Source organism: Microcaecilia unicolor, chromosome 7, assembly GCF_901765095.1.
Source record: "Microcaecilia unicolor chromosome 7, aMicUni1.1, whole genome shotgun sequence".
In the NCBI taxonomy this organism is placed as follows: domain Eukaryota; kingdom Metazoa; phylum Chordata; class Amphibia; order Gymnophiona; family Siphonopidae; genus Microcaecilia; species Microcaecilia unicolor.
The window spans coordinates 142,516,127-142,534,489 of NC_044037.1; the positions used below are offsets into that span (position 1 = coordinate 142,516,127).

Consider the following 18,363-nt stretch of genomic DNA (forward strand, 5'->3'; position numbering starts at 1 on the left):
GGGGGGTGGCCCCCGTTCTGGTTCCTTTGGTGTCCTTCCTTATAGTCTGGGGGAGTTCTGTCCTGGGTCTGTGGAGCCTCCATGGTTGGTTTTTCCTGCGCCCTGTGGCTGGTGTTCAGTGCGCGACTGGCACCTTGGGTTCCGTGGTGACTCCTGTGTTTCTTTCTCCCCTCCCTGGGTGTGTATCGCTTCCAGTTTGGCCGTGAGGCCCGTACGAGTGGGTCTGAGTGTATCGGTTCCAGTTCTGCCGTGAGGCCCGCTTGAATGCCTATTTCCCTTTCTTCCTGAGGTGCTGCATGTGGGTAGGCTAGGGGTGTTGGATATCTGGGGTGTGTAGTGGCGGGTTGGTCTCGCCTAGGCCTTGGCCTCTGCTATCAGCGGGCCTCGGCCTGGGCTCAAGGGCTCATGACCAATCCAACAGATTACACAAGCTTAGCGGTGATTAGATGATAACACCAATAATTGGGAAGCAAAGCCAGTTCTGGGCAGACTTCTACAGTCTTTGCCTTGAACATGGCTTAACAGATTTGGATGGGCTGGAGTGAGATTTCAATGACAACTTCAGAAGCTAGAGAACAAGGCCAGTGCCAGGCATATTTCTACGATCTGTGCCCTGAAAATGGCAAAGACAAATCACGATCAAATATACATATGTAGTATCACATCATACGTTATGCTATGAGTTTATCTTGTTGAAAAGGCTGGATGAACTTCAGAGGTTTTTATCTGCCTTCAATCTACTATGTGTTGCAAGGCGGTAGTGGCTGTACACCTGCAATGCCAAGGCATTCAGATTTATTCTTAAGCGGATGATTGGTTGATTGAGGCTAACTCAGAGACGAATGTCAGGGTAGCTATCTCTACTGGGTGGTGAACCTTGCAAGAGTCACATGCTCCCTTTCCAAGCCCTTTGACACAGCAGAGGAGATGGTTTCCCTTCTGGACTATCGAGGAGCCAAAAACGTCAGGCTGTTGGCTCCCAGGGCTTGGGACTATTTGCAGCTCTTGGGCTCTAGGGTGGCAACTCTGGAGGGTGGTGCCTTGGGCATGAACACACATTTGGGGTTTGCAGTCAGCTCACCTGGCTCTATGGGCCTTGGTCTCTCAGGACTTTGAGCACCAAATGCCAGTCCCTGATAATTCCAGAGCAAGTCTGGAATGATGGGACAGCCCTGTTCACCTCCTGCATAGTGTGTCACTGGACTCCACAGAGTAGATTGGTCACCACCAATGTGCGTCTCAGGGAGCGCACTGCCTGGGCAGAATGGCACAGGGCACTTGGTCCGCACTAGAATCTTCTTGGTCTATCAACTACCTGGGCTGTGATACACCTGGGCTTGGGTGGAGTTCCCTCCTCCTCTTTGGGGGAAGGTGGTCCAAGAGATGGTGGGCAACGCCATGGTGGTAACTTACCAACAAGCAAGGAGGCACCAGGAGCCATGTAGTGGCCTTGAATGTTGAGAGACATCTGCAAGCTCTCTTGACCATCCATATTGTGGGTAATGATAAGGTCCAGGTGGACTTTCTCAGCTGTTGGATTCGAGAGAAATAGGAGCTAGGGTCAATGGTCTTTGAGCTCATTAAGGATTGGTAGGGGGTACTACTGTTTGACCTGATGACCTGGATTGGCCATTGTTGGAAACAGGATGCTGGACTTGATAGACCTTTGGTCTTTCCCAGTATGGCAATACTTAGTGTACTTATGTAATATGACAACAATAATATTTTACAAGCATAAGCATTTGAGAAAAGAAATAAAATGACATAAAATACCTCATATCAAATAAGATAATCCACTTGAAAAATCTGGAACATATTGTATGCAAAACATTCAAAACAATAGAAGATTGTAATACAATGCTTATTACAAGGAAATGTGTCATAGGGTGTCAACATTAGTTAAACACCTAAAAGTAAAACAAACTAATATGTAATGCTGAAAGCCCACCTCTTCAGTGCTGCTTTCGTCACCTAACTCTTACCTTTCAGGAAATCCAGACTGCCCAATTTGACGGCCCCTATCGGACTGACTGTTCATTTGTCCTTTAGATTGTAAGCTCTTTGAGCATAAGTACATAAGTAATGCCATACTGGGAAAAGACCAAGGGTCCATCGAGCCCAGCATCCTGTCCACGACAGCGGCCAATCCAGGCCAAGGGCACCTGGCAAGCTTCCCAAACGTACAAACATTCTATACATGTTATTCCTGGAATTTTGGATTTTTCCAAGTCCATTTAGTAGCGGTTTATGGACTTGTCCTTTAGGAAACCGTCCAACCCCTTTTTAAACTCTGCTAAGCTAACCGCCTTCACCACTTTCTCCGGCAACGAATTCCAGAGTTTAATTACACGTTGGGTGAAGAAAAATTTTCTCCGATTTGTTTTAAATTTACTACACTGTAGTTTCATCGCATGCCCCCTAGTCCTAGTATTTTTGGAAAGCGTGAACAGACGCTTCACATCCACCTGTTCCACTCCACTCATTATTTTATATACCTCTATCATGTCTCCCCTCAGCCGTCTCTTCTCCAAGCTGTATAGCCCTAGCCTCCTTAGTCTTTCTTCATAGGGAAGTCGTCCCATCCCCGCTATCATTTTAGTCGCCCTTCGCTGCACCTTTTCCAATTCTACTATATCTTTCTTGAGATGCGGCGACCAGAATTGAACACAATACTCAAGGTGCGGTCGCACCATGGAGCGATACAACGGCATTATAACATCCTCACACCTGTTTTCCATACCTTTCCTAATAATACCCAACATTCTATTTGCTTTCTTAGCCGCAGCAGCACACTGAGCAGAAGGTTTCAGTGTGTTATGGACGACGACACCCAGATCCCTTTCTTGGTCCGTAACTCCTAACGTGGAACCTTGCATGACGTAGCTATAATTCGGGTTCTTTTTTCCCACATGCATCACCTTGCACTTGCTCACATTAAACATCATCTGCCATTTAGCCGCCCAGTCTCCCAGTCTCGTAAGGTCCTCTTGTAATTTTTCACAATCCTGTCGCGATTTAACGACTTTGAATAACTTTGTGTCATCAGCAAATTTAATTACCTCGCTAGTTACTCCCATCTCTAAATCATTTATAAATATATTAAAAAGCAGCGGTCCTAGCACAGACCCCTGAGGAACCCCACTAACTACCCTTCTCCATTGTGAATACTGCCCATTTAACCCCACTCTCTGTTTCCTATCCTTCAACCAGTTTTTAATCCACAATAGGACATTTCCTCCTATCCCATGACCCTCCAATTTCCTCTGTAGCCTTTCATGAGGTACCTTGTCAAACGCCTTTTGAAAATCCAGATACACAATATCAACCGACTCCCCTTTGTCCACATGTTTGTTCACTCCTTCAAAGAATTGAAGTAAATTGGTCAGGCAAGATTTCCCCACACAAAAGCCATGCTGACTTGGTCTCAGTAATCCATGTCCTCGGATGTGCTCTGTAATTTTGTTTTTAATAATAGCCTCTACCATTTTCCCAGGCACCGACGTCAGACTCACCGGTCTATAATTTCCCGGATCTCCCCTGGAGCCTTTTTTAAAAATGGGCGTTACATTGGCCACCCTCCAATCTTCCGGTACCACGCTCGATTTTAAGGATAAGTTGCATATCACTAGCAGTAGCTCCGCAAGCTCGTTTTTCAGTTCTATCAGTACTCTAGGATGAATACCATCCGGTCCAGGAGATTTGCTACTCTTCAGTTTGCCGAACTGCCCCATTACGTCCTCCAGGTTTACCGTGAAGTCAGTAAGTTTCTCTGACTCGTCCGCTTGAAATACCATTTCCGACACCGGTATCCCACCGGTATCCCACTGTTAAATTGTACAGCGCTTTAGAAATGTCAAGTAGTAGTAGTAGTACTACTGTTTGACCTGATGACTACACGCTCCAGTGCCAAGACAGAGCATTTCTTCAGCGGCAGGAGGAAGCCAGCCTTTCAAAAGTTATATTCTTTGGTTCAACCATGGTCAGTGGAAAATCCCCTGTATATCTTCTTGCCTTGTCCTCTGATGTGCTGACTGTTGTGCAGGATTGTATTGCATCCTCATCTTGTACTTCTGGTGGCAATAGCCTATAAAGTTCACAAAATATCAAGAAATTGAATACAATGAATTCAAGAATTACAACTCAAATCACCATACAAGTTAACAAATCACGTGTGCTCTCCTGGGCTCCTTTTGAGCCTTTGAGGTTGGCCTCCGTTTAGATTCAAGATTACATTTATTTGATATATCGCTTTATGTCTGGGCATCCAAGCTGTTTACAAAATAAACTATAGAAAACAGAAAGGAGCTCCAATAAAACATCAGACAAAGAGGATAACGCTGGACCTCATGCTCAAGACAGTTTTCCTCGTTTTGATTATCTCAGCTCAGAGGGTCTCAGAGCTTCAAGCTCTGTCTTTTCGGACCCGTATCTCTCCTCAGGGGACTTGATGACCACATTCATATGGTTCTCTTTCTTCCCAAGGTTATTTCTCCATTCCATAACATAGTAGATGACGGCCGAAAAAGACCTGAACGGTCCATCCAGTCTGCCCAACAAGATAAACTCATATGTGCTACTTTTTGTGTATACCTCACCTTGATTTGTATCCGTCATTTTCAGGGCACAGACCGTAGAAGTCTGCCCAGCACTAGCCTCACCTCTCAACCACCAGCCCCGCCTCCCACCACCAGTTCCGCCACCCAATCTTGACTAAGCTTCTGAGGATCCATTCCTTCTGAACAGGATTCCTTTATGTTTATCCCACGCGTGTTTGAATTCCGTTACCGTTTTCATCTCCACCACCTCCCACGGGAGGGCATTCCAAGTATCCACCACTCTCTCCATGAAAAAATACTTTCTGACATTTTCTGCCCCCCTTCAATCTCATTTCATGTCCTCTAGTTCTACCGCCTTCCCATCTCCGGAAAAGGTTCATTTGCAGATTAATACCTTTCAAATATTTGAACGTCTGTATCATATCACCCCTGTTTCTCCTTTCCTCCAGGGTATACATGTTCAGGTCATCAAGTCTCTCCTCATACGTCTTGTAACGCAAATCCCATACCATTCTCGTAGCTTTTCTTTGCACCGCTTCAATTCTTTTTACATCCTTAGCAAGATACGGCCTCCAAAACTGAACACAGTGCTCCAGGTGGGGCCTCACCAACGACTTATACGGGGGCATCAACACCTCCTTTCTTCTGCTGGTCACACCTCTCTCTATACAGCCTAGCAACCTTGTAGCTACAGCCACCGCCTTGTGACACTGTTTTGTCACCTTCAGATCCTCAGATACTATCACCCCAAGATCCCTCTCCCCGTCTGTACATATCAGACTCTCACCACCTAACACATACTTCTCTCGTGGCTTTCTACTCCCTAAGTGCATCACTTTGCATTTCTTTGCATTGAGTTTTAATTGCCAAACCTTAGAGCATTCTTCTAGCTTCCGCAGATCCTTTTTCATGTTTTCCACTCCCTCCCGGGTGTCCACTCTGTTACAAATCTTAGTATCATCCGCAAATAGGCAAACTTTACCTTCTAATCCTTTGGCAATGTCACTCACAAATATATTGAACAGAATCGGCCCAAGCACCGATCCCTGAGGCACTCCACTACTCACCTTTCCCTCCTCCAAGCGAATTCCATTAACCACCACCCTCTGGCGTCTGTCCGTCAACCAGGTCCTAATCCAGTTCATCACTTCGGGTCCTGTCTTCAGCCTGCCCAGTTTATTTAAGAGCCTCCTGTGGGAAACCGTGTCAAAAGCTTTGCTTAAATCTAAGTAGATTACGTCTACAGCACATCCATGATTCAATTCTCCGGTCACCCAGTCAAAGAATTCAATGAGATTCGTTTGGCACGATTTACCTTTGGTAAAACGATGTTGTCTCGGATCTTGCAACTTATTGGCTTCCAGGAAATTCACTATCCTTTCCTTCAGCATCGCTTCTATTACTTTTCCAATAACCGAAGTGAGGCTTACCGGCCTGTAGTTTCCAGCTTCTTCCCTATTACCACTTTTGTGAAGAACCTCTCCCATCTCCAAGGATTTATTAAACAAATCTTTAAGAGGACCCGCCAGAACCTCTCTGAGCTCCCTCAGTATCCTGGGGTGGATCTCGTCTGGTCCCATGGCTTTGTCCATCTTTAGCTTTTCAAGTTGTTCATACACACTCTCTTCCTTGAACGATGCTATATCCACTCCATTCTCAAATGTACTTTTGCCAGTCCATCGTGGTCCTTCTCCAGGATTTTCTTCTGTGAAAACAGAACAAAAGTATCTATTTAGCAAATTTGCCTTTTCTTCCTCATTTTCCACATAGCAGTTCGCAGTATCTTTTAGTCTCATAATTCCCTTTTTAGTCATTCTCCTTTCACTAATATACCTGAAGACAGTTTTGTAACCCCTCCTTACATTTCTAGCCATTTGTTCTTCCGCTTGCGCTTTCACCAGACGTATCTCTCTCTTGGCTTCTTTTAGTTTCATCCGGTATTCCTCCCTGTGTTCCTCTTTTTGAGTTTTTCTGTATTTCAGGAACGCCAACTCTTTAGCCTTTATTTTCTCAGCCACTTGCTTGGAGAACCATATTGGTTTCATTTTTCTCTTGCTTTTATTTACTCTCCTTACATAAAGGTTTGTGGCCATATTTATAGCTTCTTTCAGCCTTGGACCACTGTCCTTCCACTTCTCGTATTTCCTCCCAGCCCATCAGCTCCTTCCTCAGGTATTCCCCCGTTTTACTAAAGTCAGCACGCTTGAAATCCAGGACTTTGAGTTTTGAGTGACCGCCCTCCACTTCAGCTGTCATATTAAAACAAACCGTTTGATGGTCACTGGTGCCCAGGTGGGCACCCACTTGGACATTTGTCACACTATCCCCATTTGTGAGCACCAGATGCAGTGTCGCTCCCTCCCTCGTGGGTTCCGTCACCATTTGTCTGAGCAGAACACTTTGGAAAGCATCCACGATCTCTCTACTTCTTTCTGATTCCGCAGATGGAACCTTCCAATCTACATCCGGTAGATTGAATCTCCCAGCAACAGCACCTCTCTCTTGTTTCCCAACTTTTGAATATCTGCGATCAGGTCTTTATCTAATTCCTCCAATTATGTCGGAGGTCTGTAGACAACACCCACGTGGACAGAGGTTCTATCATCTCTTTTTAAGGTGATCCATATCGCTTCTTCCTTTACCCAGGTCCCTGTCATTTCAGTCGCTGCGATATCATTTCTCACATATACAGCTACTCCTCCACCTTTACGACTCTCTCAATCCTTCCTAAATAGATTATAGCCTGGAATGTTTGCATCCCATTCATGGGAACCATTGAGCCACGTCTCCGTGATTGCAACAACGTCTAAGTCTGCCTCCAACATCATGGCTTGAAGGTCATGAACTTTATTGCTTAGACTGCGAGCATTTGTGGTCATCGCTTTCCATCTACATTTCCTGGTATGTGTTTCAACATTAGTGATTTGGGGGTGTCTTTTCTCCTTGGGTACCTTCATATCTTTTTGTTCCAACTTCATTGCTTTTTTTCTGCCTCAGTTCTATTTTCAGGAACATAACAGTGCTGTAATGAAGCAAAAGAATTCTGTAGGGGCAACACTTGTGAGGGCGGATGCTTCTGTGTCACATAACAAAGTCTGCCTGAGCCTACCGTGAACCAGGAGGTTGCCCTCCTTTGAGGAAGGCGGTTCTGACACTTCGGCTCAGAGACTGTACAAGGTAGACATCTGGCAGGCTGCTTGGAGGTGACGAATGACTCTTGTTTCTCCGATCTTCTGTTTGGCTGATACCATGGCCCTTGAAAGAGCCTGGCAGCATCCAAGATCTCTGTTGTGAGGTGGATCAATGCAGCCATTGAGACAGCCTACATCAACAGGTGCTTCATGGGTTGAAAGCCTATTTGACTTAGGCATAGGTGGAGTTTGTAGGGCGTTGATGTGGCCATTGCACCACTCCTTTGTGAAGCATTATAGGTTTGACGTGCTAGCCAAGGCCTGCTTGGACTTTTGCAGAACCATTATTATTGGGGCTTTGTTTTCCCCGCCTAGTAAATATGCTTGGGTTCATCTCACTCATTCAGAACAATATGGCCAGATGACAAGGAAGGTGATATTATCTTACCTGATAATTTCTTTTCCTTTAGTTGTCTGTACTGTTTTGAAACACCCCTCTCTTAAGACAACAGGGCTCATGAGGTGCTCTGTTCTTTCCCGTTCAGTTTAGAGGTGTGGTAGCCGTGTTAGTCCACTCTTAAAGGTTATCAATAGAAATGAGTTTAAAAATAAATCTGTCAGAGAAATTCTGACATATGCAGGTTAGCAAGTGCCACGGATATGGTGTTATGGTCACTTGGTGATCATTACAGCTGCAGTGGGTGTTGGGGCATGGCTGTGTGTTAAAGGGCCCTTCTGGTGCTTTGGCAGATGCATTCTGAAGTTTTCCACTGAGCGCCAACAGGTTATACTGGTGAGTTCACTGGAAAAGATCAATGTCACAAAATGTGTAGCCACCCGCCTGGTTATCCCTAGCACAGCTCAGGTCCGCCTGTACCTGCCGCTTGTGCTCTACACTAGCACCCTCCTCCCACCGAGTGGGTCCAAACCGCCTCTGGGCGTGTCTCCCGCTCTCAGATTATCCCCAGTGATTTCTAGGTTGCTGGAGCTACACTCCCAGTGGTCCCACAATTCCCAGAAAGCACTCATAGACCCAACACACAAACTCCAAGCCAATCAGAGCCCAGAACACAACATTTCAAAAGCATCTTGCTTCCTGTTTGTGTTAAACTACGGAAAAGAAAATTCATTTCTCTGTAACAGCTTTACAGAAAAGAAACACCATCTGCTGGCCAAATAGGAGAAATACATTTCAGGACATAATTCATTCAGGAAAAAATCCAATACATTTTACAGGCTTAAAACACTGTTTCTTCACAATCAGTTTCTCTACCTCCGTCTGCTGGTAGGAGAGGATAATACCCACTTGTTCTGAACAGTACGGTCCAACTAAAGGAAAGGCAATTATCAGGTAAGACGCAATTTCACCTTACCTTGCTACCACCACTGCATCTGCCCATCACTCTATGGTCTCCTCCTTATACTGGTTCTTTGGGAACCAGTGCGTCCATGACTGCTGCTTCTTCCAGTCTGTATCTGCCCTGCAAGCATATTCTGAATTCACAAGACCATATTTCCTTTATGTCAATAATGTATTGCTTTTTCCATATCTGAGCTCAAAATAAGTTACAATTCACTAAATGGGGCTTATATTCAAAGTGACTGATGTGACTTGCCTAAAGTCACAAGAGGAATCAGTAGGAGATGCTGGTTTTGAGCCCTGTTTTCTGTGGTTCTTAGCCTACTGTGTTTAACACTATGCCACTTTTCCACAGACGTTAGCTGTTTCTGGATCCTACAAACCAGTTAGATTTGTGATTTGAAATACACTCTGTCTCTCAACACATCTCTCCTTCCCCATCTCTATTTCGCAGGAGAAGCTCAAGAGGGTACATACACATTAATGAAGATGAAAAATTGAGGTAGTCTGAAGGATATGAGATTCCTAGTATGCAATCTAAGCAGCATGGAAAAAAAATATAAAATTAATGTAATTATGTTTTTGATTAGAGACATTCAAGTAATGTGTTTAGTACTAAAAATATGTATATGCTGGAAATTGTGTGTTGGAATTCTGATATCGTCATTGACAAAAGATGATTTTTTAAAGATTAGATAGGTATGAATGTTCTTGATTAGCTTTTCTCTCGCTCTTAGCATACAATTGAAAATGTCAGGTTTTCTCTTCTCTTTTTTTGCAACAGGCAGCGCTAGATATGGTACATGAGGAAAGCTGCAATATTTTGGCATGCTCTGAACATCCCTTCATTTGTAAAGTGACTCCAAGGAATTCTCAACACAGTCTGGAGAGTTGGCAGCAAGAGAGGCTTAACCTACTGGGCATAATAGACACCCTGAAGGAATTCCTCATTAAAATGATTGACAAACGACACAAGGTAGAGAACTTGTATTGAGCTGCACGTTCAAACTGTCACAGACAGTAATACCAAACTGCAAAGATATCTGTGCTGTCAATATCCTCTTTCTATTAACTCTAGGGATATTTATGGAATAACATCTATTATATTGCACAAAATACTGCTGTTAGATCGATTTATAGAGTGAAGCAATACAATAGAATTTCTCCACTGTTGTTGAGATTACATTGGCTGCCAATCCAGGCTCATGGTTTGTTTGTTTTTTTAATGGCTTGTATAATTTGTAGTGTTTTTCGAGGTTCTGGTCCAGAGTATTTTTCACAGTCCTTAGCAGTTCTTCCATCTAAACTCTAATGGAGTTGGCATCGTTGCTTGCTCAAATTTCTATCTAGAAGAGGAATTTGATTATTCAAATTTTTAGTTCCTCTTTTTAATTCCAAGCAGCCAAGCTTTGGTTTGCTTTCCTTCTCCATTTAAGACAAATTTTCTCTTAATTGAGTTTTCATTGGTCTGTGAAAACATTTTATTTCGCAAAATATTATACTAATGGTAGCTAAGTATTGTTTTTGTATTTGACTAACTTTGTGGCTTCTGGTGTATGCACTTAGAACCTAATATTAAGGATTAGGCGACTAATATCTATAGAGAATAGAATATCAATGGAGTACTGTTCTGGTTTCTTCTGTAGCATTTTGTGATATGATTTATTAAGTAGGGAAACTTTCAATATCATGTTTCCCTTTGTAATCTTAACTTTGTTTTCTCATAGGATTCTGAAGATACTCCATGTGACTGGAAAGGAGAGATTCTTCATAGTGTTCAAGGTTTATTTGAAAAAGAGCACATCGCTCTGCATACTGAGCTGCTTCCTCATTTCCATGACCATAGTTCTGGAGACACAGGTTCTGTAATGGAGAAGTTGGAACACATAGTGAAAGAACAGGTATCTAAAATAATTTCCTCCAATAGGTTTTCTACATTGGAATCCTTGGAATTGGGTCATTCCATGCCAAGTGGTCTAAAATTAAAAAAAAAGTTCCCACCATCATGTTCTCCTATTTTCTTCAAATTTTATCTGTTGTGCGAGTCAGGTGTTAAACGAAGTTTCCCAAAATTTGAGGTCTCTAACCGCAATAGTTGCAGATCTAGACCCCCTTTTCTGAAAGGTTGTCAGTCCATGGCTACTTAATGGTGGCATTGCGAAAACAAAAACATATCAGTGTTGTAGAGCACAATTTTCTCTTTCAGATGATACTGTTCACAAGCTGATTCAGGCAGACTCTTTTTTAATAATTGGCTTTGAACTTTGGTACATTTTACCATTTGCGCTGACAGTGCCAAATTTGAAGAGATCCTGCAGGGTGGTTATAGATGCTGGTTAGTTGCAAATCTGGCAGTATTATGTCCAGCACAAGCATAATGCTTGTTCAAACTTTCAAGTCCGTATCTTTGTTTGCATGGAAGTTGTTGCGGTCTGAATATTGGTCCAAATATGTTCGGATGAGTCGCGACCAATTTTGATGCACACTTTGAGTCAACTTGTTTGACTGGATTTTGCATCCATAATGTTAAAATGTATTTCATCGGAAATAGCATCAAAAACTGTACAGGATTTGAATTTTTTTTTTTTAATCATTTATTTATAATTTTTTCATTTTACAAGGATCACTTGCAAAACAGTAAAACAGAGATGATTGCACATTAAAACAATATTAGAAGAAAACAATCTCAACAAGATAAATGGATTTTATACAATCTTTCTCTTTCTTAGACCACAAAATAAATAGGGAGAGTGAAACAAGACAAGGAGATCAATTTAAACAACAGCAAACAAAGAAAACGTGGTATTAACCCGATTATCCCCAGTTATTATTTATCTAAATCATTATTCCACATTGATCATCTGGTTGGTTTCTTCAAGACCATAATGGTGCATAGTCCATCAATTTCATTGGAAACATACTTATTGCCCAATATTAGTGAAAGTAGTACACCTGATTTCATTTTTTTTTCCCTTTTAAAACCAGAAATTGTTTAACAATACAGACCCTTGAATCTCCAATCCAATTCCCGCTGATTAAAGTAATCCCAGTTTCACAGGCTTCACTCCTTTTGAATTAATATATTAAGAGGAATCATTTCAGAGGAAAAAAAAACATTAGAAGTCATACCCGGAACTCTGGGAAAACAACAATCTCGATATTAATCATCTGTAACAATATTCATTTTGTTCAAATTTTTCTGGTCTTTTATCATTTTCAAATCTTAACCGTTTCCTACTTCAGTAGAACTTCATTTGCTGTATATTCTCAAAGGATTCGATTAGATTATCCATGTGGCTCATTAACAAGACTATATCTGAAGCAAAGTCATTCTCTACCACCGTCAGGTCCTGGAGCACCCTCCAGATGACATTCAATGCAACCTCCACGGGAGCCAAAAACTCCAAGCTGATAACTCTTAAGGGTTTAGGAGTAGCACCGCCGACACGGGTTCAGCTGTAAACGACTTCCGTTTCAGCATACACTCCTTTGGGCATGGTGGTTAAATGATTTTTGAGCGATGAAGTTGTTTCCAGGTCCAAGAGCATCAACGCTCCTTCGTCGGCGCTAATCAAAGGACTCATCAACCCAGTCATCTATGGGCAGCTCGTCACACAGCGGTCCCACACTTGCTGCACAGGGGACACAACGCTGTTCATCGGCGGCTGACCCCCCATTATCCCCTTCCTCTGTTAAGGCAACTGCTAATGCAGAGAGGAAATTTCAAGTGAACAAAAACTGAACTTCAGAGGACAGCTGGGCCGTTGAGTGTACGAGCTTCAGGTCACCATCTTTCCCCTCTCCCTAAGGATTTGAATTTTTTAGCCATTCTTATAAATGTGTTTGGATTTTATTAGACCCCAAAAATGGCATTTTGGTAAATGTCGCGCGCTCATGGACTGACAACCTTTCAGAAAAGGGGGTCTAGATCTGCAACTGTTGCAGTTAGAGACCTCAAATTTTGGGAAACTTCGTTTAACACCTGACTTGCGCAACAGATAAAATTTGAACAAAATTGGAGACATGATGGTGGGACGGATTAGACCACTTGGAATGGAATGACCCATGTACCTCTCTGTCTCCCTCAGCTCCACCAAGTCTGCTACTGTAGCCTCAAGAGAACGGACATGTTCCCTCAGAGCTAGGATCTCTTTGCATCGGGCACACACATATGACATCTCACCAACTGGGAGATAATCATACATGTGACACTCAATGCAAAAGACTGGATAGCACCCCTCTCGCTGCTGGACTGCTGACTCCATCTTAGTGTTTTTGAGTTTTTCAATAATTTAAAACTTGCTACAGTATTAAGGATATTAGCCTAATATAAAAGTGGCTTTTAGTTTATATACATGCATATTTTCAAAGCACTTGGCCTTCCAAAGTTCCATAGAAACCTATGGAACTTTGGAAGGCTAAGTGCTTTGAAAATATGCCTCAGCGTATATTATATGATTTAGTTAGTGTTTCCTTCGTAGATGGTAATGAAATGTATTTGAAACTTTGTAAGAGCACTCCTTGCTTGTTACCCTAATTACAATAACTGACTATAAATGAAGAGTTGTCCTAGGGGTGGGAAGACTAAACTAGATCCTGCAGTGCCTGTTAGATTCTATCCGTTAATGCTGTGGTACAAAATTTTTAAAACTAAGTGGAAAAGACTATGGAGATTAGTTGATAAAATTTGCTTTTTATATTTTTATTTTGCCTAACACTAACCTACAATTCCTCCTTTAAACCCCAATCTTTATGTTCCTAAAACACAAAGCAAAATAGCGTTCACTTACCAGAGAAATGTTCTCTTCTCTCGGAACTGTTGTAGTCGTTTTGGTCAAATAGGTTGGTAATGACCATGAATTTAGTTTTTCTCTTTATTTGCTTTTGTTTGGATTCTGAGGCCCTGGTTTCCATCAGATTTAAGCCAAGTTTTGCCTTTTGTAAGATATCTTTAATGTTCTTTTTGAAGTTTATGTATATGGTAACATCGTCAGCATATATGAATGTTTTGAATCCTGCTGTTCTAGTCTGTTGGCTAGTGGTGACATCATTACATTAAACAGAATGGGCGATAATGGAGAACCCTGAGGGGCGCCACAGTCCGATGACCAAGGAGAGGATAAGGTTCCTTTCATTTTCACTTTGTAAGATCTTGATTTCAGGAATCCTTGAAACCATTTGTGGACTGTCACATATACCAAAGTTGTCTAGTATGTTTAGTAGGATATTATGATCTTCTACATCGAATGCGTTAGACATATCGAACTGCATTATTAAGATCTTAGACCTTATGCTAATTTCTGAGATTTGATACTAGGGTAGTAAGGACAGTCTCGGTGCTATAGCATGGTCTGAAACCTGATTGCAATTTGTGAAGTAGGGAGAAATGTGAAAGGTAGCCCATAGTTTGTGCTGCTACTATTCCTTCCATCACCTTTACCACCAAAGGAATGGAGGCTACTGGTCTGTAGTTTGTTACATCAGTTATGGTGATTGAATTGTTTTTTTTTTGTATTAGTGTTAGGATAATAGAACCTTTATTATCATGGGAAATGCCGTGGAATAGTAGGAAGGAGATATGCTGCTGAAGCAGATTGATGAATATATTAGGAGCTTCCTTCATAAGGTAACTAGGGCAAGGATCTAGTATGCATTGTGAGTTTGAATATTTTAGGAGGTAATGTTTTACTGTGTCATGGATTGGTTGGAAGGAAGACCAGACTCTGTTGGTGGCTATTCTGTCACGTTTTCCAAAGCAGGAACTAGGATCGGGAGCCCTTGGGCCACTGCCGAGGAGCGGCAGTGGCAGGCAAAACCACCCCACACAGGGATAAGACAGACCTCTGACAGGGACGGCTAGACTTCACCTGCACCTGGCCATCCTTCCCCAGGAGTTAAGCCCCTGGGTGCAGGTGGCCGGCAGGACTTGCCGGACAGGGCCGGAACTGGATACCAGCAGGATACACAAAGGGACTAGAATACACAGGGAGGCTAGGCAGAATACTAGACTAGGACTGTCAGACAGAGAACTGAAAGCTGCAAACAGCCACTGAAACAGGGAACAAACACTGATAGACAGGAGACAGAACTGAAAGCTGCCAGGCAGCCACTGAACAAGAAACACAGGCAACTAAGAACTAGACAAAGACATACAAACAAGAAACAAGACTGGGAAACAAGCAATACAGAACAAGAAGCTACACAAAGACTAAACTAGAATCAGGCAAGAATTACAGACTATAAACTGGACTAGGCCGAAGTGCACCAGCACCCCAACGTACCAGGGACCTTGGACGATGCAAAGGCAAAGCAAAGAGTTCCCAAATGGCTAATAAGCCCAGCAGCAGCTGAGATTTAGCTGCAGCAATCACAAGGCAGCTACGGGTGCTGTGCAGGCTCAAACAAGACAAGCAAGTCTGGCAGGCCGGAAGATCCGGACTGGACTGGGCTGAAGTCTGGAATGGGAAACAGCACACAAACAATCCAATGCAGCCACCAGGTCTGGCCACCAGAGGGCAAGAGGAACACAAACCAAAACACAGGCAGAAAGCATACTGAAGCACAGAGAGGCTTAACACACACAGGTGCAGTATAGTGGAGTAATCAGAGCCATGCTGGAAGCAGCCAGCACACAGAGACAGAACTAACTCAGGAAGAACAGACAGAGCCAGCTCAGAAGCTGACCGCCGGAAATAAGGTGAGCCTGAGAGGGGTCATGACTACAATCATGACATATTCCTCTGTGTGTCTGACTGTTTTTCGTAAATATCTTGATGGTTGACTTTTAATTTGAGGACTCCTCTGAGTTTAACTATTTTTTGTTCAAAAAAAGTAGCCAGTTGCTCTGCTGTTGGTGGAGACTGTGTGGTTGTGGTTATTTCTTTTGTGGATAATAGGCTTTTTTATCAGATTGAAAAGTTTACTGGTATTAAGGAAATTACCACTGATTATTTTGTCATAGTATTGAGCTTTTGCAATTTTGATCTCATTTTTATATGTTTTGATGGCAGTTTTCCAAGTTCATTTGTTTTCGTTTGATTTGTCTTTAGCTCATTTCCTTTCCAGTTTTTTACGTTTTGTTTTCAAAAGGATAGATTGATTTAACCAAGGTGAAATTTTATGGGTTGGTTTGGATGTAGATTTGAGGGGAGCTATGTTATTTAAGACATTTATGCTTAGGTCATCCCATTTAATCATGAAGTTGTTATTGTCTGCTGGAAGAAGAGCAGGATTATTCAAGACGTTAGACCAGAACGTCGTGGCATTTATTTTTCCTCTAGTTTTGTGAAGAATCGTAGTGTTTTTATTTTTCATTGATTTTGTATTTTCTTTCCAATAGAGGGAAAACTCGAGTTTACTGTGATCTGACCAGGGACTTTGAGTCCAAGTATGGTTAGTAACATAGTAACATAGTAGATGATGGCAGAAAAAGACCTGCATGGTCCATCCAGTCTGCCCAACAAGATAAACTCATATGTGTATACCTTACCTTGATTTGTACCTGCCTTTTTCAGGGCACAGACCGTACAAGTCTGCCAGCAGTATTTCCCGCCTCCCAACCACCAGTCCCGCCTCCCATCACCGGCTCTGGCACAGACCGTATAAGTCTGCCCTCCACTATCCTTGCCTCCCAACCACCAACCTCTCTTCCCCCACCTGCTCCGCCACCCAATTTCGGCTAAGCTTTGAGGATCCATTCCTACTGCACAGGATTCCTTTATGCATATCCCACGCATGTTTGAATTCTGTTACCGTTTTCATCTCCACCACCTCCCGCGGGAGGGCATTCCAAGCATCCACCACCCTCTCTGTGAAAAAATACTTCCTGACATCTTTTTTTGAGTCTGCCCCCCTTCTATCACCCCAAGATCCCTCTCCCCCTCAGTACCTATCAGACTCTCCCCGCCTAACACATAAGTCTCTCGTGGGTTTCTACTCCCTAAATGCATCACTTTGCATTGCTTCGCATTGAATTTTAATTGCCAAACCTTAGACCATTCTTCTAGCTTCCTCAGATCCCTTTTCATGCTTTCCACTCCCTCCTGGGTGTCCACTCTATTGCAAATCTTAGTATCATCCGCAAATAGGCAAACTTTACCTTCTAACCCTTCGGCAATGTCACTCACAAATATATTGAACAGAATCGGCCCCAGCACCGATCCCTGAGGCACTCCACTACTCACCTTTCCCTCCTCCGAACGAACTCCATTTACGACCACCCTCTGTCGTCTGTCCGTCAACCGGTTCCTAATCCAGTTCACCACTTCGGGACCTATCTTCAGCCCATCTAGTTTATTTAAGAGCCTCCTGTGGGGAACCGTGTCAAAAGCTTTGCTAGGGTTTTACACAAGAGAAATGTGCCACAAGATAAATATTGTTAGAAAGTCTGAATTCTTAATTAGGCTGGATTAATAGTAACTCATTTTGAGGCTCAGATGAATTTTTTTCTGCTGCTGGCTGGAGTGTTGAAGGTGCTCTTTTCTCTGTACTTGGATGGTATTTGATTGAGGTTCAGCTTAATTCTTTCTGCTGCTGGATGGAGTGGTGAAGGGGTTCCTTGCTGGAAAAGAAGTCTTTTTTGGCAGATTTGTTGAAGGTCCAGAAAGATTCAGTGAAGGTCCAGAAAGATGTAGATCATCCCACAGTCAGGGTCATGGGAGAAGAGAAGAGAGGGAGCAGACTGTGTTCCAGGTTTTATAATTTCTTGTTACGCCAATAGGCTGAAGTTAGGTGAGGTGTATTGATCCAATGAAAACTCAGGGATAGCTGAAACTAGTTCTTTCTGGTTTTGCAGATGGAACAGGGTAACTGGTCACATGTTTAAACTATACACACCCAGAAATACTTAACAAGATTAGGTGGGTCATGGTCTGAGAGTTTCACTGTCTTTTGTTAACTCAAGTCTCTTTGATTGCTGTCAATCTTCTTTCTTAATTCTTGCCTAGCCTGTCTAATAACATCAGAGAAAAACAGAGAACCAAGGAGCATAATTAGATTTTTGCTTATTTATCGTGTTCACAAGAACAATTATATCAAGCGTATTCAATAGCGTATCATGCCAGTGTTAAAACCTATCAACTGTGGACACCCTTTTATTTAACAGCATCAAAAGACAGGTACAAATCAAGGTAAGGTATACACAAAATGTGGCACATGTGAGTTATCTTGTTGGGCAGACTGGATGGACCATGCAGGTCTTTTTCTGCCGTCATCTACTATGTTACTATGTAATATACAAACGTTGTTCTTTGGAGATGTGATTGTATCCACCCAGCTAGTTCTAATGTTACAAGCTATCAGTGGCTTTCAGGGGGAG

General features: G+C 42.8%; 1 protein-coding gene across 1 annotated transcript in view; it reads left to right on the forward strand.

Moving 5' to 3' along the window:
• Positions 1-18,363, forward strand: part of LOC115474937 (pericentrin-like) — an 899,709-nt gene that overhangs the window by 254,434 nt on the left and 626,912 nt on the right. The window contains exons 6-7 of the mRNA XM_030210648.1: positions 9,832-10,023; positions 10,775-10,948. Coding sequence (XP_030066508.1) covers positions 9,832-10,023; positions 10,775-10,948 — 366 coding nt within the window. The remainder of the gene's footprint in view (positions 1-9,831; positions 10,024-10,774; positions 10,949-18,363) is intronic.